The 16,411-nt window shown below is 52.7% G+C and overlaps 5 protein-coding genes across 5 annotated transcripts; 1 reads left to right on the top strand and 4 right to left on the bottom strand.

The window, feature by feature from the left end:
• Window positions 1-2,192: 2,192 nt before the first annotated feature.
• Window positions 2,193-3,499, bottom strand: PG994_005148 (uncharacterized protein; the record flags this gene model as incomplete). The annotated part of the gene is made up of 8 exons (XM_066856557.1): window positions 2,193-2,293; window positions 2,346-2,416; window positions 2,487-2,560; window positions 2,614-2,645; window positions 2,699-2,731; window positions 2,795-3,228; window positions 3,315-3,389; window positions 3,447-3,499. The coding sequence occupies 8 exons, from the start codon at window positions 3,497-3,499 to the stop codon at window positions 2,193-2,195; spliced, it is 873 nt and encodes a 290-aa protein (XP_066718724.1).
• A 2,143-nt stretch (window positions 3,500-5,642) lies between these two features.
• On the top strand, window positions 5,643-6,962 carry PG994_005147 (peptidase S8/S53 domain-containing protein; the record flags this gene model as incomplete). The annotated part of the gene is made up of 3 exons (XM_066856556.1): window positions 5,643-5,921; window positions 5,986-6,768; window positions 6,822-6,962. 3 exons carry the CDS (start codon window positions 5,643-5,645, stop codon window positions 6,960-6,962), a joined length of 1,203 nt encoding a protein of 400 aa, XP_066718723.1.
• A 782-nt stretch (window positions 6,963-7,744) lies between these two features.
• PG994_005146 (uncharacterized protein) lies at window positions 7,745-8,260 on the bottom strand (the record flags this gene model as incomplete). Its single annotated transcript, XM_066856555.1, has 1 exon — window positions 7,745-8,260. The coding sequence occupies one exon, from the start codon at window positions 8,258-8,260 to the stop codon at window positions 7,745-7,747; it is 516 nt and encodes a 171-aa protein (XP_066718722.1).
• A 2,339-nt stretch (window positions 8,261-10,599) lies between these two features.
• PG994_005145 (uncharacterized protein) lies at window positions 10,600-10,800 on the bottom strand (the record flags this gene model as incomplete). Its single annotated transcript, XM_066856554.1, has 1 exon — window positions 10,600-10,800. The coding sequence occupies one exon, from the start codon at window positions 10,798-10,800 to the stop codon at window positions 10,600-10,602; it is 201 nt and encodes a 66-aa protein (XP_066718721.1).
• A 3,569-nt stretch (window positions 10,801-14,369) lies between these two features.
• Window positions 14,370-16,180, bottom strand: PG994_005144 (uncharacterized protein; the record flags this gene model as incomplete). Its single annotated transcript, XM_066856553.1, has 2 exons — window positions 14,370-15,653; window positions 15,803-16,180. 2 exons carry the CDS (start codon window positions 16,178-16,180, stop codon window positions 14,370-14,372), a joined length of 1,662 nt encoding a protein of 553 aa, XP_066718720.1.
• Between the last annotated feature and the right edge of the window lie 231 nt (window positions 16,181-16,411).

Genomic DNA, 16,411 nt, shown 5'->3' with positions numbered 1-16,411 from the left:
AAAGAGTGATTTCATACTTGCCTTGAGTGCGGACAAGTGAAATGGAAAGGAAGGAACGACGTAACAGGAAGGAAGGCACGGTTTAACCCAAGGTGCCAGGCGGCCGCCAGCGACTTCCCGAATGGACTTGGGTGAGATGTTGCAGGCGAAAACCACTTGGGCAGTACAGGGCTTGAGAACGTCGGTTTCCCCTACATGGTCTGTCTGATCTGTTATATTTCCATCTTGCAGCGAATAGACAAGCCATCTGCTTGTGGTAGAGAGTTACACGTTTAATCACCTAGATGTCACCTCCTCGAGGCAAATTACAGCCAGACAATCTTCACCAATTGGCCGAAAGGGGAAGTGACAGCGATCCACTTTTCGCGTCTTGACGTTGCTCAGCTGCAGCTGCGGTTTCCTTCTCTCGGTAGAAGGTCACAGCATCCAGATCCTAGATCTCGCGTCTGAGCCACTATCGATTCTGGTCATCCATCAAAATGGTTTCTGGTCAGAACATGTGCCATCTATAGTCGAGGTACATGCATTGGCCAAGATGCGGCAGTTGGCAAGTTCAGCTCCATGCTTGGAAGGGACGGCGGATGATCGGTCAGCCTTCCTCCTCAATTGCTTCTGGAAACATTCGACCTCGAATCTATGGTGTACGTTACTAGGACAAAGAGTGGGCTTCCAAGCGTGTATCTGTACTAATATGGGTGTTTGTTATACAAGAACGTTGCTTGCTTCGGTTTCTATGATAGAAGTATCATCTGAATTAGATACTGGCTTCCCGTGGATACTTGGATCATCGTCAAATGGGAAACCATGACGTAGCAACTGATTGACAAGATCAAGACGATGTCTAGCTAGCCGTGTCGAGGCTGATTGCATCCGTCGAGGATCAATGCAGATGGTAACAGGCGCTTGCCGAGGAAGATAGGCAAGAGGGCCAGTGGCCAGCACCAACAGCTTTCCCCTGATTATCGCCCAAGGTGCTCAAATGAATCACAGGCTACCTATCTGCATGGCGACTCGTCTAATCCATCGTGGTGTTCTGCCGTTGTCAGACCGCCCTCAGTCTCCTGCTGGCTGTAGATCGCTAACGCAGGCCCTGATAATTGTTAGATTGGAGACGATGAGCTAATGCTGGGTCCTTGCCCGGGTACGATAGTGGTCTCGCCAATAGACCAAGATGCCATAGCAGGGGAGCGGACAAGGTTGGCATATTGGAAATGTAGGATTGATTCTCGGGTCGTGTTACCAAGTCAGGGGCAGAAGTATTAAGCGTGTATCTCGGCATGCAGGTTGCCTATCAGAGTGACAGACGCCATATGTAGTGTTTCGCTCGTTCGGTACAGGCTCTCTTGGCGACCTGAGCACTTGCGCAACATGTACACCACGCACAAGGCGGATTGAGTCCGGGGATCCCAGCTGATATTTCGACGCGCACCGTGGTAAACCTTTGCGCCTCCGGGTACTGAGCAGTAACGGCCAATATCACCCCGCACTCAAAATGTTCGGCAATGCTGGGAGGCTTAGGGCTACGTGCACCCGTCAAATTAGCCACTTAGAGGCTGGCCAAGGGAATGTTCAATCAGGCACCATACCTCCCTCGATACCATATTTGATTCCGCTGTCAGCTCAGGAGAGACCGCTGCATCAGGAAATTGTGTGTCTTCTATTAGCTCCTACTTGGAAGACCAAGGTCTAGAACATGGCTTCAGATAGAGCCGGGTTCGACTGACGGCCAATGTCTCTCGAACCCTGATGAATTGGAAGCTCTCAACCCTGGAATTTCACCTATCTCAATAACCCGGGGAAAGACATACGACGTACTTGAGAGTTTGCGGGGTCTCCAAACCTACCACATGGGGCGAGGCACAATGACAATAGTGGCATAGCCAATTGATCGTTCTGAAGTACAGCCACGCGGGGTACAGTTAGACGTGAGCGACATGCTACAGCTTGCTCGAGCCGGGAATCATCATTAAGCTCATAGAATCGTGCACAAACTTGTTGATGGATATGCGTCGCAGTCCAATGAATTGAGAATGTATCGTGTATCAAACTACCTACCATAAGGGCTTTGTGAGCTGTATCTGTATCCCCACCTAGTCTCCTAATCTCGTTTTGTTCGTTGCATCTCCTTCGATGCATGGTCTCGGAGAACAAGTAATTTCGGAGAAGTCGGACCTATGCATATTCGTGCGACCTTACTCTGCCTTCTTTGCTGCCTCTCTGAGACTCGGTGCCGTGGTGTTGTCCATCTGGCTCTCGTGAGCTTCGATGTCAGCAGCCCAAAGTGCCGCACCGACTTAGGAAATAAGTTAGCTTGCCGCCAATCGCGGGGACAACGAGCACCTTACCTGTGTTAGTGAAAGCGAAGAACATGGATGCGAAAGGAATCATCTCTAGCAGCGTAGCAATGGTTCCGAATCTACAGGTACCCCGTCAATATAAGTCTCCTCGGAACCAATTGTAGTAACGAGGCCGGGAGAGTTACTTACGCTGAGTAGGCCCCGGTATGAGTCTCGAGCCATTCTGATTGGCGAGAGTTTGACCACTTCTTGAGTTGGAAGTACTTGAAACACAAAGTTAGATTAGGTGTTGACACAGGTGCATGGCTGTACTCACTCGACCGTGGACGGACTGTCCCCGGCTGCGGCCTGGATCTGGTATTAGAATTGCACGTTTCTCGTTCATGGGTAGATCTTCGTACCTTGTAGGACGATGAAGATGGCGGTACCGGCGACTGTACAAGGGAATTCAGGTCAGTATGAATCATCAAATGGTTTATAAGGTGCACCATGCTTACCGGGAATGAAGTTGAGCGGCAAGTAGATGATGTAGCGGATGAGGGCTTTGGGGCTAAATTTGTCGAACGGGCTCTTCAAGATCTTGCCGAGTCTCTCCATGGGATCGCGACCCGACTTCAGCTGCCGGCCCTCGCTCACCACACCGGTTTCATTGCGAGAGACGAGCGTACCGTCAAACGTGTCAAGCAAAGCATCCTGGAGAAGGAAGTTTCGCGAGACGAGGTTGACTATGACGGAGCTCTCATTAAGAATCAAGACAACTGTCGTCAAGACGGCCAAGGGGCCGTTCACAAAGACGAGGATGGCGAGCTGAGGCAGGTAGGTGAAGAAGAACATGCCAGAGATGACCGCAGCTGAGAGTGACAACGTGGGGATGATTCTGGAATAGAACGGCTTCCATAGCGCACGATGGGTCAGGAAGTAGTAGATGCCCCTAAGTAACCTATCAGCATTTTTCCATATGGCATCATGCCGACTACCTGTTCAGCAACTAGGTAAGTGAGATGCACGACTACTCACTTGAAGGGATAGAGGTAGGCGCGGCTCTTTGCAGCATCTGCCACAAGAGCCCGAGCCTTATCGAGGTCTTCCTTTCTAAAAACGAACGTGTGAGCAGCTAAAACGAGACTCGGTGTTTCATGGAAGGCTTACGCGACCTCTTGGGCCTTGTGCTGGACGTTGCCAACGAATCCACTCGACGACATGGTGATTCAGATGTCTGGTGCGACCCGGTTTCTGAGTGGGGATTCGGTATCGGCAGTATTTGAGAAGCAAGAAACCAAGGCTGATGGTGTAGTAGTAATAATACGGTATGTTATGAGATGTCGTGCTTTAGTAGGTAGTCAAAACGATCAAAACGAAACACAGGACCCTAGAAGTTTGGGCAGGAATGCTTTCTTCAAGGGAGATTGATTTTGCTCATGTTGATTCACATGTCGTCATGTCGTCATTCAGCCCACCCTGTCTTTGGCAACAATTACCGGATTCGTTTAAGGTGACGTTGGGGGCAGCCACTGGCCACCTCGTGCTGTGGCTTGTGCGGAGGGCCCTCTCCGGCCGGGGCATTGTTTTTTTGCCATCCGCTGCACCACCAGGTGCCACTTTGGATATTGAGGTCGCCTTGATTCTTTGTAGATTCAAGTCATACTTACTACTGGCTACCGCTTGCCTCTGACATAATTTCCATCCTTTCAATCATGCAACGAGGTAGCATGAGCAGACAAGCAGGCTTGGAAAAATCCTTTTGATGACCTGATCATGCTCAGATCACGCCTGGCCAGTTTCACGTCCTGCAGAACGATTTCCTCATACCAGCCGGCATGGTTCGAGTGAGAATGTTTCAATTGATAGTAGGTTAGGCACTGAGCACATGCAGACATGACCCAGACGTCTTTGTATGCGCGGTATGCGCAGTCCTAGTAAGCGATCTCCTGGCTAAATGCGGGTCCATACAAACCGAGAATCCGTTTGCTTTGACAACGGCGACTGCAACGCAAAGACGGCGGCGATGCAAAACAGACAGGTTCCGAGTCGGAAGTCGCTTCCTTATCAGGCCCCTCTAACGCCAATTATCTCCGACCGCGAGCTTCTCCAGTCCGCCAGTATGCAGGCCGTTGGGATCATCGTATGATATCTTATGGTCCACCAATGACGGTTGAAGGTTGTCAGTTGATAAGTGACGTGACGAGAATAATAGGGCTATTAAGACCAATGACAAGCGAATAATGTTTTGGAACATGTCGACAACGGCCTTCCATGTTTCGTTTTAATAGCTATGGCAATTAGTGCTGGCGGCCAGCGGCCCCGCATCCTCACCCGAACATCCCTTTGGTCCAACCTAAAAGATCCCTGCCCGATACGTGCCTTGGCGACGATGGAGCTTCTGGGAGGGAGGCAGGGAGGTGGCAAGTCGAGCCGCATCCGGCATCAGAAGAAACCAAACAGAGAAAGATGACCTTCCTGAACAAGATGCAATCAACGGGCTCGCTGCAATGAGCTTCGAGCATCTATCTCGAGAGAGGCGATCGCCCCTCGGCACATCGTCGGTGCCTTAGCCTTTGAAGCTTGGCGGGCTTGGCTTGAGCCGCAACCGGGCATTATTGGCGGCATGAATATTACCTGGAGCCCCTAATTAATTTCCCGTGGGCTGAGAAGATCCGACTCCGACTGGGAGTCCAGAAGGGACCGACTCTCCACAGATGATCGACAGCGTATCTTCGGCCCCTGGTCACCTCTGCCGTTGATTGCCTCTCGAAACGGGCCAACCAGCGGCTATGCCTCCAGTGCCGAGCCAGAGTGATCCCTCCCGAGAGGAGCCAACATCTCCGTCGGCCAACGAATCAGAGGGTCGCCATCCATTCAGGCTACAATTGAAACCATGAATCAGAAACTCGAAAATCGTTAATGCTTAGCCTATTGCTACCTATGATTGGCCGATGTCATGCTGCTAAGGCACTCCTCCATAATGACCAAGTTTGGGAACATATTATATCTGCACAACGATATTGCCAGTTTGCGGACATTGCACCAATCGATCGGGATAATGACGCGGCGCATATGGTCGACTTACTACCATGACCAGGTCTGCTGAACCGAGATGCGGAGACATGTCTCGCCAGCATCGCATGCTGCCGGAATGGTGTTGGAACAGGGGGGCTAGTTGTGAACTTCGATGAGTATATGTAGTCGTGTTGGTTCCCCCGTGTTGGCTTCTCGATAACCACAACCGGCATCACTCGTTGGCATTCACAGAGCTTCGCCCATTCCAGTCCATTCTCTCTTCTATTACCTGCATTCGTTACGTCCAGGAGACCGTATTCCTCATTCATTCACTTCACCTCGTTCATCATGCGTACCACTACTTTGTTCGCCCTGCTGCCCTTGGCTCTGGCCGCACCTTCTACGAAGAGGGCCCAGCCAGCCCCTGTCATCAAGCCGAGAGGAGCGACCCTGGTTGAGAACAAGTACATTGTCAAGATGAAGAGCGGCGTCAAGTCAGATGCTATGTCTTCGACCATGAGCACCTTTTCTGCCAATGCCGAGCATGTGTATAACACCGGCAAGTTCAACGGCTTCGCTTCGACCCTTACCCCCGAGGAGTTGGAGACTCTTCGAAATGACGAGAGCGTAAGCGACTTCCCCTCCCTCGTCCCACACCTGACCCCTAGAGATATCCTAACTCAATATTTAGGTCGATTACATCGAACAAGACGCCATCATGACCATCAAGGCCACGCAGAGGAATGCCGACTGGGGCCTGGCCCGTCTCTCGAGCAAGAAGGCCGGCAGTACCACCTACACCTACGACGACAGCGCTGGCGAGGGAACCTGTGCCTACATCGTCGACACCGGCATTGATATTAAGCACCCCGAGTTCGAGGGTCGGGCTGAGTGGCTGGCCAACTACGCCGACAAGAAGGACGAGGACGGACAGGGCCACGGCACCCACGTCGCCGGCACTATCGGCTCCAAGACGTACGGCGTGGCCAAGAAGACGAAGCTGTTTGCCGTCAAGGTTCTCGACTCCGACGGCTCCGGGACCAACTCCCAGGTCATCGCCGGTATGGACTTCGTCGTCACCGACGCCAAGGGACAGCAGTGCCCCAAGGGCGTCGTCGTCAACATGTCCCTGGGCGGCACCAAGTCCCAGTCCGTGAACGCCGCCGCCGCCGACATCATCGACGCCGGCATCTTCCTGGCCGTGGCCGCCGGCAACGAGGCCGCCGACGCCGGCACCTCGTCGCCGGCCTCGGAGGAGTCAGTCTGCACCGTCGGCGCCACGACCAAGGACGACGAGCTCGCCGAGTACTCCAACTTTGGGCAGCTGGTCGACATCCTGGCCCCCGGCACCGACATCAAGAGCACCTGGCTCAACGGCAAGACCAACACCATCTCGGGCACCTCGATGGCCTCGCCCCACATCGCCGGGCTCGCCGCCTACCTGCTCGGCCTTGGTACTGCCCCCACCGACCCCGTCAGCTGTGCGCCTACATGGGCAAGACCGCGCTGTCGGGCGTCGTCACCCAGGTGCCCCGCAGCACCGCCAACCTGCTCGCCAACAACGGCGCCGAGGGCGGCAACGGCACGTCCCGCTCCCCGTTCACGCGCCGCTTCAACAACCGCACGGCCCGCGCCGCTCTGCCCGTCAAGATCGAGTCGGTCGTCTAAATGAACATTCCAATTCCTTATTTCTGGGCCCCGTGGGTTTTTTTCTTCCAAAATTGCCTACTTAGATTTGTAGTAGACCCGTCTGTGGATGGATGGGAAACTGGTTTGGGCCTGATACCCCTTTTGCTCTCACGTGTTGCTCTACGATATAGCAGCCGGGTTGGCACGTATCTTCTTCTTGTATAGATGTATTCAATAACGAACATATATCCTCCAAACTTCGTTGTCCTCGTGGCTTTTGCAATGTGTACAATTCAAGAAGATGGGGTCGCTGGATGTCACCGATACTGTGAGCAATACGATTCATTAACAGTGTCTTAGATAGCTTGCTCTGAGGTGGACCAATGATGAGCAGTTCATAGAAACTTTACCCCCCCCCGAGGCCAGCTATGGTAGAACCCTCCGCTGCCTTCGATGCAATGCACTATGTGCTAGAGGATGGCTCGTTACTATATCCAGATCTTTGGTAGCTGTTCAGTTACCGATGCATTCTCAAGATCATGGACGCCATCATTCAACCACCACGCGAACAATAGGCTCTACGGCATGGTCCTTGAAGATCTGCCGGAGGGAGTCCAGCATACTAGACGAGGGAAAACCAAAGGCTTCATCGTAAATGAATCCGTCCATCGTCTCCTTACCCAAAAGAGATCGTCATTCTGGGAGATTAGTAACACCTCTAACGATGTAAATGGCCGCGAGCCCCTTATGCCGCCTGACCGTATCTTTATCAAAATTTCCCACTCTATAGGATGGGCATATACTGTTGGAGACGTGGATCGCTAACTTGCGGATCGTGAAGAACCAGTGGTCGTCGTCGAGAGGCCTGGGATCCTAGCCCGCAGCGCGTGGGGACAGGAAACCCAGCAAGTTGAGATGCTTGCCGGATACGGTAAAGTAGAAGACGTCCAGGTCCGGCCGCGCGCGAAAGTACGCGGGTCCCGGCGGTCGCCCTCGCCGCCGCGGGCGTCCATGCGCACGCGCGGGTGCAGCGGCAGGTTGACTCCGGCCGAGGGCGACAGCGCGGTCGACAGGTTCTTCTTCTCGTGCTCGATGTAGGTGCGGCTCCCGTCCTCAAAACGGCGCACGCGATAGCTCTGGAAGCCTTTTAGGCCGTCGGGCGGAATTTTGTCGGACTTGTAGGGAGGTTTGGGGCAGGTGAGGCAAATGTAGGGGCCGGAGTAGAAGAATTCGTGCCAGATGATTGGGTCGACCTCGTTGTCGTATTTGTCCCAGATCAGATTTTGTAGCTCGGTGGGAAGCTTGCAGAAGAGGTGAAACTGAACTAGCTGAGACATGATTGCTTTCAGAGTTGAGTCTGGGTTGGTTGATGATGCGCGGCTAACCCAGCCAAGATACTGAAAGACCAAACTTGGCCGTGTTGGTGCAAGTTATATACAACCCAAAGGCAAAGTAATAGATTACCACCCGGAAGCCCATGTATCCTCAGCGACCAACCAAGCTGTACTCTTAGGAATTAGGTGCTTCGAGGCCTAGATGAATGAGCCATGGCAACTGCACTGAATCACGACCTCAGGGAGCTGCTGACTCAGGCATCCGTATCTCATCGGCCATTATATAGGTATATTAGGCTCCCAATCGCATATTGCCCATTGAAAGCGATCATCTTTGGCATAATCTATTCCGCCCGAGGCCAGCTAGCGTCCAAGTTTCCGCTGCCTTCGACGCAGTGGACGTGTAAGGGCGCCATTCGGCCCGTCTCCAAGAATAACAAACGAACGACAGCCAGCTAAGGCTATGATCCCGGGCAATCACTAAGGTGGCGGCAGCTGGCCCGTCGATATCATCGCCATGATATATGGCTGTAGATTTACTGTAGGTACCCGTGACGGCGCCTAATACTGCCAGTAACCGTACAAGGACAGCCCGTCCGTTGGAGCCCATGGCTGCTGCATGTGGAGCAAAGGTGGAGTTGTCGTGGGGTTGAAAACCTAATCAGGCGCCGTAGATTAGATCGTGGAAGGCGTTATGTATGATCTAATGGCAAATAACGGCTGGCTCATTCAACTCGGTATGGCTTCCGCTATAAGTCCCCGATAGTATAGTGGTCAGTATGCGAGCTTGTCATTCAATGCGAACGACATGAAACGCTCGAGACCGGGGTTCAATTCCCCGTCGAGGAGTCCATCGACAGCGTGGTTCACGATGTTCTTTTATCCCCATGGCTGATATTTTTTTTCCTCCTTCGCTTCTCTGCCTGTTACCTGCGTACCACGCCAGAGAAGACTTTTTGGGGAGGCAGGCCGGGAACGAGCGGAAGGGAAAGGGGGGCAATCTCTTTGGGGATTGCCTTCTACCTTCGAGCACTTGGGGAAAGATAAGTAGGCTTGCTCTATTATTTAATTTGTTCCACCATGACGACTGAAGACTGTATTGCGCTGGGTTCGATTCGGACCATGGCCGAGTTTTTCTATGATATATGACGGCAGTGCCCACTGGTGTGAAACACCTTGAATGAATGGTTCGCAGCGTCAAGAACAGCAGAAGGTGCAAGCAACATTGCGCATTTCTTGGAAAAGACCAAGCGAGGGTGTGCTTGAGAGCACCAAGCCATACCCCACGAAAACGAGATGCATACGAGAGTGATCGGCGCGGTAAGGTGATTCCGAGAAACCTCGTCTCAAGATTTGGTTAGGCTCCTCCTGTCTTCCCCCACGGACCTAAGCCTGGGCGACGACATTATCGATTCTGCCGAGGACTACGCGCCCACCTGCTTTAAACAGATTAGATTCTTCGATCCCTAGCGCTCCGAGGTGCCGAAGAACGCAGAAGGGCTCAGGACGTCCTTCTAGCTGAAGAAGCTCTCAAAGCTGGAATCGCTTGGGCAACGGGCGTGGGGGTTATGATGACAAAACGGGGTATGTCGAGGCTCATTGGCAAGACGACTACGTCGGCCCTATCATGCCTCTTCCTGGAGAAGAGAGTGACCAACATCGTTGGAAAGGAGAGAAAGACGAAATCACCCAATTCACTCCTTAAAAATGCTTGGAGACACCAGAGCTTCCCGAAATTCATGTGAAGTATATGATATATGTCCGATTAAGCTTCTCTCTAAAGGGTATCCTATCTCTGGCGCAAATCCCGTTCCATTCGGGGCCAAGGGTGTGTTTTGACGTTGTCCTCGTTCCATCATTCCTAAGTACGTATGAAAATACAATGAAAATACAATGAAAATACAATGAAAATACAATGAAAATACAATGAAAATACAATGAAAATACAATGAAAATACAATGAAAATACAATGAAAATACAATGAAAATACAAAACGAAAATCTAAGAATAAGATAACAAAAGAAGGAATAATCGTACAGTCCGTACACAGAAGAAGTAGAAAATGAAAGAACACCATAGTACACGCTTTTCCCTTCCCTCTCGGCCTCCAAGCCCATGGCATCTAGTGCAGTAGATGCCCAACTTGCGCTCAGCTCCCCCCCTTCTTCCCTCTGACAGGGACGGTCCACCGCCCCAACCCTCCGCGTCCGGGACAGATGTCACGATCTCTCTCAATTAGGGGCAGCTCCAAGAGAAGAGGAGCTGCTGGCACCAGCGGAGCTCATGAAGAGCTTGTAGAGATGAGACAAATGTATGGTAGTAGGCCGTGACGACGAATGAATCACTTCTTGCTGCCAGACTTGTGCTTCTTGTCTCCATGGCCACTCGACGAAGACGAGTCCTTTCCGTAATAGGTGTTCACCGAGCTCCAGGGATCCTCTCGGGGATCTTCTTGGAGCCAGTCGTTAACTCTCGACTTGTGGTCCTTCGACTTCTTCTTGTCTGACGTGGAAGACATCTTGGAGCCGGAAGAGTGACCCATCTTGACTGGCTGAGGGAGCTTTTTGCTGGTGGTGATGATGATGAGGGAGCAGGTGAAGTAGAAACGCTGAGCCAGAGTAGACGTAGTATCGGGACAGGGAAGGGTGGTAGGTAGTGGGTATTGCTTGGCGATGCTTGCGGTGGATCGCAATGTTGGGTTGTCTGCTGAATGCTGAAAGGGGTAGTGATATACTCGCGAAACCGGGAAGCGCGTCACGAATAAGGGGTTCTGGTAGGAAGGCGTAGTAGCTGTGAGCAGATTGGTATGTATAAGATCTCTGGGTTATTCATCCAGGAAGTTCGGACGGATCACCAGCCAAGTCTGTAGGATCCAGAGGCGTTATATACCTCCCTGCCAACACCCCCCTGGGACCCATGTAAGCAGGCACATGTCTTTCCCATCCCAACGACAACATCAAGCACGAAGCTGACAACATCAACCCCAAACATACCTTCCAGAGGGGGCGTGTGTGTGTTACGCGTAACAACATACATCCTCTGTCCTCCCCCCAAAGCTTGGTAATTCCAACACCATCATCACCATCACCTTCATGTCCCAAGTTCGTCTCGTCCCCTTCTCCTTCCCTATTCAGTAAACTGGTCACCATTTCATTATTACTAACTATAGCTCCAGGAAGAAACGGTCCGAAACTGTCATGTGGCAGGAACCGTTGCTCATTCGCCAGCTCGTTCCCAGCCCAGCACCATGCAACCTGCATTTGCATGGGCATTGCATGCGATTCGTATCGGTCATTATCCCAGGAGCCTCATCACTGACGGTAGAGTGCCACGTTTTGGGGGCCGCTTGGCGCACTTGTAGAGTAGTATCACCTAGCCTACCGAGCTGGGGCATTGCCCACGCGTCGCCTTTGTACGATGGCGGCCGTAATCGTGGTGGTGGTGCGTTGATGACCGTCAAGTTTGTGGGGGAGACACGGGAATATGCAGCCGCTGTGCCGCAAGGCCCCTATGAAAGAAGGAAAAGCTGACAGGAGGCAAGATGGTGGTGAGATGGAAAGCCGTTGAACGGCTTCTGCAAGTAAGAGCCAAGAAATACCGATTACCGGGCGGCTACGCGCGCTAACTAGCCAGCCATCTAGCCATACAGCAGAGAACGAATAAGCAAGGAACGAACCGTCATGCCCGCTTGTTGGCAATTACTGCTGTTGCTGCTGCTCTTGCTGATGGTAGTAGTAGTAGTCATGAAGGGTCGGCGGGGAAGATGAGACGCGCGAGGAACCGCGCAAACTCTTGCACGATCTGCACGGCGCTTTAGACGACGCGCGAGAGAAAGGAGAGGATGACAACCTCCAGAAGCGAGGATCGGGCGATGACAGGAATCTAAATCTGGAAGGATTCCGTGTCACACACAGCCCTATGGGGGGCACATGGAGAGAAGGATGCTCTGACTGTGTGTGTGAGTGTGTAGGCGCGCGTGCGTGAGCGCGGATGTGGGCGGATGTGTAACCTGAAAAACGCTGGAGAGGAGCAAGAAGCACATGCAGGTGCTGACGAGAGACGACACAAGAGAGAGAGAACAAGCGAGATAGAGCAGAACCATCTCGACGAACCTAATTTCGGAAGGATCACAGCCCGTGGGGGAAAAGGGCGAGAGACTGGGACTGACGTCAGTATGATATTGTATTGTTGCAACGCAGATGTTGCTTGCAGGGGGCATAGCCATAGCCTGAGCTGAGCTGAAAAGAAAGAGTGAGTGACAGAGACTGGGATGGAGATAGCTGCAGCCTAACTGGGTTGGACCAGGCTGGACTGGGATACTCCCTCATCACTCACTCACTGACATGAAGACACCCAGAGGATATTGTTTACTTGGCAGGGCAACGGAGCTCGGCGAGCTCAGCCGGCTGCGGCCCCCAATACCCAAGGGTATGGGCATGTCTCGCTTGCACAGCTTGTCTCTGTTGCGCACATGTATCCTGTGGAGTCCACGCGAGACAAGGCAGGTGTAGATACTAAGTATGCAAGGGGGTACTTTCCTGCCAGTGATGCATCATGCATGTCTCTGCCCTCGGTATCCATTCCGCTTGTGGGCGGAAAGAAGCGAAGAGAAAACATATGAAAGAAAAAGATCGCGGCCCGAGGAAGCATAGTAGAGCACCAAGGAATACCACTATGGTGATATTGCTTGGGCAGTTTCAGGTGCAGCTGCAAGCTGCAGTGCGTTGACAGACGGATGGATGGATGAGAATCAGGCTCCGGATGGTGCGCGAGAGAAGAGAGGGAAAGGCGAGCCAAGAGCTAAAAAAGATGTCCTCCCCACCAACACGAGGCGAAAATGTCAGCAGCAAGTCTATGTGCCATCCATATGCAGCCTTAGCCGCTGAAGCAGCAGCGCCGCAGCCGCAGCCGGCAGATAACCTAGTGTGGTTGGATGTGTGTCGGGGTTGGGAGTGTACACGTGTATGTATGCAGAAACAGAAAGAAGAAAAGGTTAAAACGTTAGGTAGGGTGAGACATGGTTTTCACTCGAGGCGAGCTGGAGAGAGACAGACACACGGGCAGACGGGGGGGGGGGGGCGTCCAGGAGGAGCCATTGGGGGCGGACACCCGAGGGGCCGGCACCGATAATGTTACATATGGAGGTGACACCCCCCATCACCGTCACCATTCCCATGCAGAAACTGGACTTTCTTTCTTGATTTGCTTACAAACTGCCAGCTCTCCCCCAACGAGTATGTAAGCAGTCGTCTATTTCCTGCTTGGATATACATGCCCACACCCTCGAAGCGATAGAGAGAGCGAGACTGCCGAGAATGCTCGCCCGCTCATCCTGAAATGTCCGCACCCTCCGTTCGAATGACGGGATGCTTTGACTAGACCCCACATGCCAATGAAACAGATCGGCAACACAGTCGATGATCAATATCCAAAGAGGCAAGCGACTTGGCCATCATAGATCTTGGCAATCATAGATGAAAGATCCTCGTTTCGAAACAACAAACATAATCTGCTAGGATAGATACATGGATGACAGTTCAGGGGTATGTAAGAAACGGCGGAGAGAACTTTCATCGGGCTTACACATGGTTTGGTATAGCTGTGCGAGTTCATAGAAAGAAGAAGGAAATATGGCCTTCATTCAACCCCTAATCATCACCTCTCGCCTGCTTGGTTGCCTGCTTGCTTGCTCGCTCGCTCTGAGTAACCTTAGCTATTATATAGATTGTGCTTGGTATCAATCAAATCATCAATGGTATCATTACATTACATTGCTTTTCGCTCACAAAACGAAGGGCGAAATATACCAAAGTTACCAGTCCCAGTTTCCCAAGTTTCTGGCCCCCAATCTGCCTCCGTCCATCACTCCATCCTCCATCAACACCCACTCCCATATAAAGTAATCAGACACTCTATTTATACACGTGGGTGCGATTGTCGCAGCAGTATATTCTGTGCTGCGTTGCACCCCACTTCGAAGGATCATCGCTCATCGATACAACCCTCTTTCTCTGTTTCTGTCTCTGCTGCTGCCGCCCCTTTTCATCATCCGGTAAAAAGTAGAAGTAGAAGCGCGTTGTTATTTTTTCCTTTCCCAACCCCCCAATATTACTACCTGTGTTGCCCAAAATGGTTGAGGTCTTCCCAGTTCACCGGGAAGACTGGTTGCGGTTGGCCTCCCATGTTCGGGTCTGTCATCGGCTGATCTTCAATGAGTGTACTCGATAAGCTCGACATGCTGTGCCAATCTTCGGCCATGCCGTGCGGCTTCATCATCTGCGCGCTGCCGTCGGGAGAAAACATGTTCATGTTGAAATCCATATCCATAGGAGAGGGCACGAGGGGTGCTGGTGGGAGCTCCTTGTTCAGGGACAAGGGGCGTGACGTGACTATTTGCATCGGTTCCGGCTGCATATGCTGCGAAGGAACCGGCGGTGGCGAAATAAACATATTAAATGAGTTGTTGGGATCCTGCTCCATAGGCGGCGTGAGCGTCATTCTCGGGGTGCGATCGTGGAACTCAGCCGTGGCTGCCGACGAAGAAGATATCCTCCGGCTGGGTCTCCTGCTGATGGGCTTCAAGCATGTGGATGCCACCCTTCTCAGCCCTCGACTTTGACTCGTGATTAGTACTTGTGTGTGGTTGTTGCCGCCATTGTCTGTGGGCGACGACGGGAACGATTCCTGCTGTGGCGGCGGCGGGGGCAGCGACTGCATGACGCTCGGGGTCGATGCAGGCCGAGGCATCAAGACAATGTGACAGTAGCCCCAGGCACATCGCGCAATCTTCTCCGCCGTCTCCTTAGAGCCGTCGAAGAACTCCAAAAAGTCCTGCAGGTGGCCGGGATGTTCGTTCTCCACGTATCCCTGGGCTCGGCCGGTGTTGTCGAGGTCCCAGCTGAAGGAGGGCTGATGGCCGTTGAACTTGCTCTCCTTGCGGATCAGGAGCTCTCGCCATGCCTCCAGGACGAGGGGCTGGTGCAGTAAGCCGTAGATGACGTTGGAGTGCATCCAGTCGTTCTTGGTGTTCCCGGCCTCGAAGTGCTGTGCGACGTGTTCGTAGTGCTTCTCGAGCTTACCGTGCATGGCAGCACAGAATCCGCATCCCCAGGCCCTCCGCTTCATCATGTACTTGACGACAGCATCGGAGTGCGGACAAGTCTTGCAGCCATGGGCGGACTTGTGGTGCTGGTTGAAGGTGTTAGGACCCCAGAAGCTCTGGTTGCAGTTGGGGCACGGGTATTTCCGCCATCGCTCGTGAAACTCCTCTTCGTGTCGCTTCCAGTCAAACTTGCGCTTAAATGTCTTGTCGCATGAAGTGCACCAGTAGCGGGCTTCCGTGATGATCGAGGGCGCGGCCCCCGCCCAAACGGGCCGCCGATGGACGAAACGGAGCTTTTGCCAGTTGCATTAGACAATATGCTATCGTGGCCCGAGCTCGTCGAGGCAGTGGAGGAGATGGACGATCGTATTTGGTGCGAGGGAACGAAATTGTAGTTTGGAATAGCGAACGTGGGAGCTGCTTGAGCTACATACTTAGCAACATCTTCAGAGCGACCTGCTGGGGTCTGGGGCTGTGGCCCCGTACCTTCGACAGCCGGGTGTGGTAGTTGTGGTTGTTGTTGCTGCTGCTGTTGCTGCTGTTGCTGCTGTTGTAGCTGTTGCTGTTGCGGCTGTGGCGTCGGAGGTTGTAAGAGCTGTTGCTGTTGAGGCGAGTGATGTGAAGGCGAAGGTGATAGCTGTTGCTGCTGCTGCTGCTGCTGCTGCTGTTGCTGCTGTATTTGTTGCTGTTGTGGCGGGCAGTCTTCCTCGAGCAGGGCAAGCAGAGCTTCACGCGACAGGCCGGCCTGCTTCAGCGCCTCCAGATGTTTTCTTGCCTGCTCCAATATCCTCGAGGGATCCGAGGTGTCCATTTGATCCATCGTGGCCCGACTCCGACCGGCGATTCTCGCTCTATTATTCAATGGTGCACTATCAGATCAGGTCCTCTTGGCTGGCTACTACTACCGTTACGTAGCAGCGGGCGACGAATACAAGGAGAAAACGAGTGTGTGAAGGAGGGACACGATAGGCAGCGAAACGGTGAGCCGACCAAATCGAGGGCTAGTCGGGAAAGAGGACTATTGAGAGGTCCAAAACCAAAGATGGAGATG

This window comes from Apiospora phragmitis (assembly GCF_038363925.1).
Source record: "Apiospora phragmitis strain CBS 135458 chromosome Unknown utg000005l:1.0-4161743.0:1.0-4166827.0, whole genome shotgun sequence".
Lineage (NCBI taxonomy): Eukaryota > Fungi > Ascomycota > Sordariomycetes > Amphisphaeriales > Apiosporaceae > Apiospora > Apiospora phragmitis.
The sequence above is the reverse complement of the archived record's forward strand: the minus strand, read 5'-3'. Positions and strand labels throughout refer to the sequence as shown.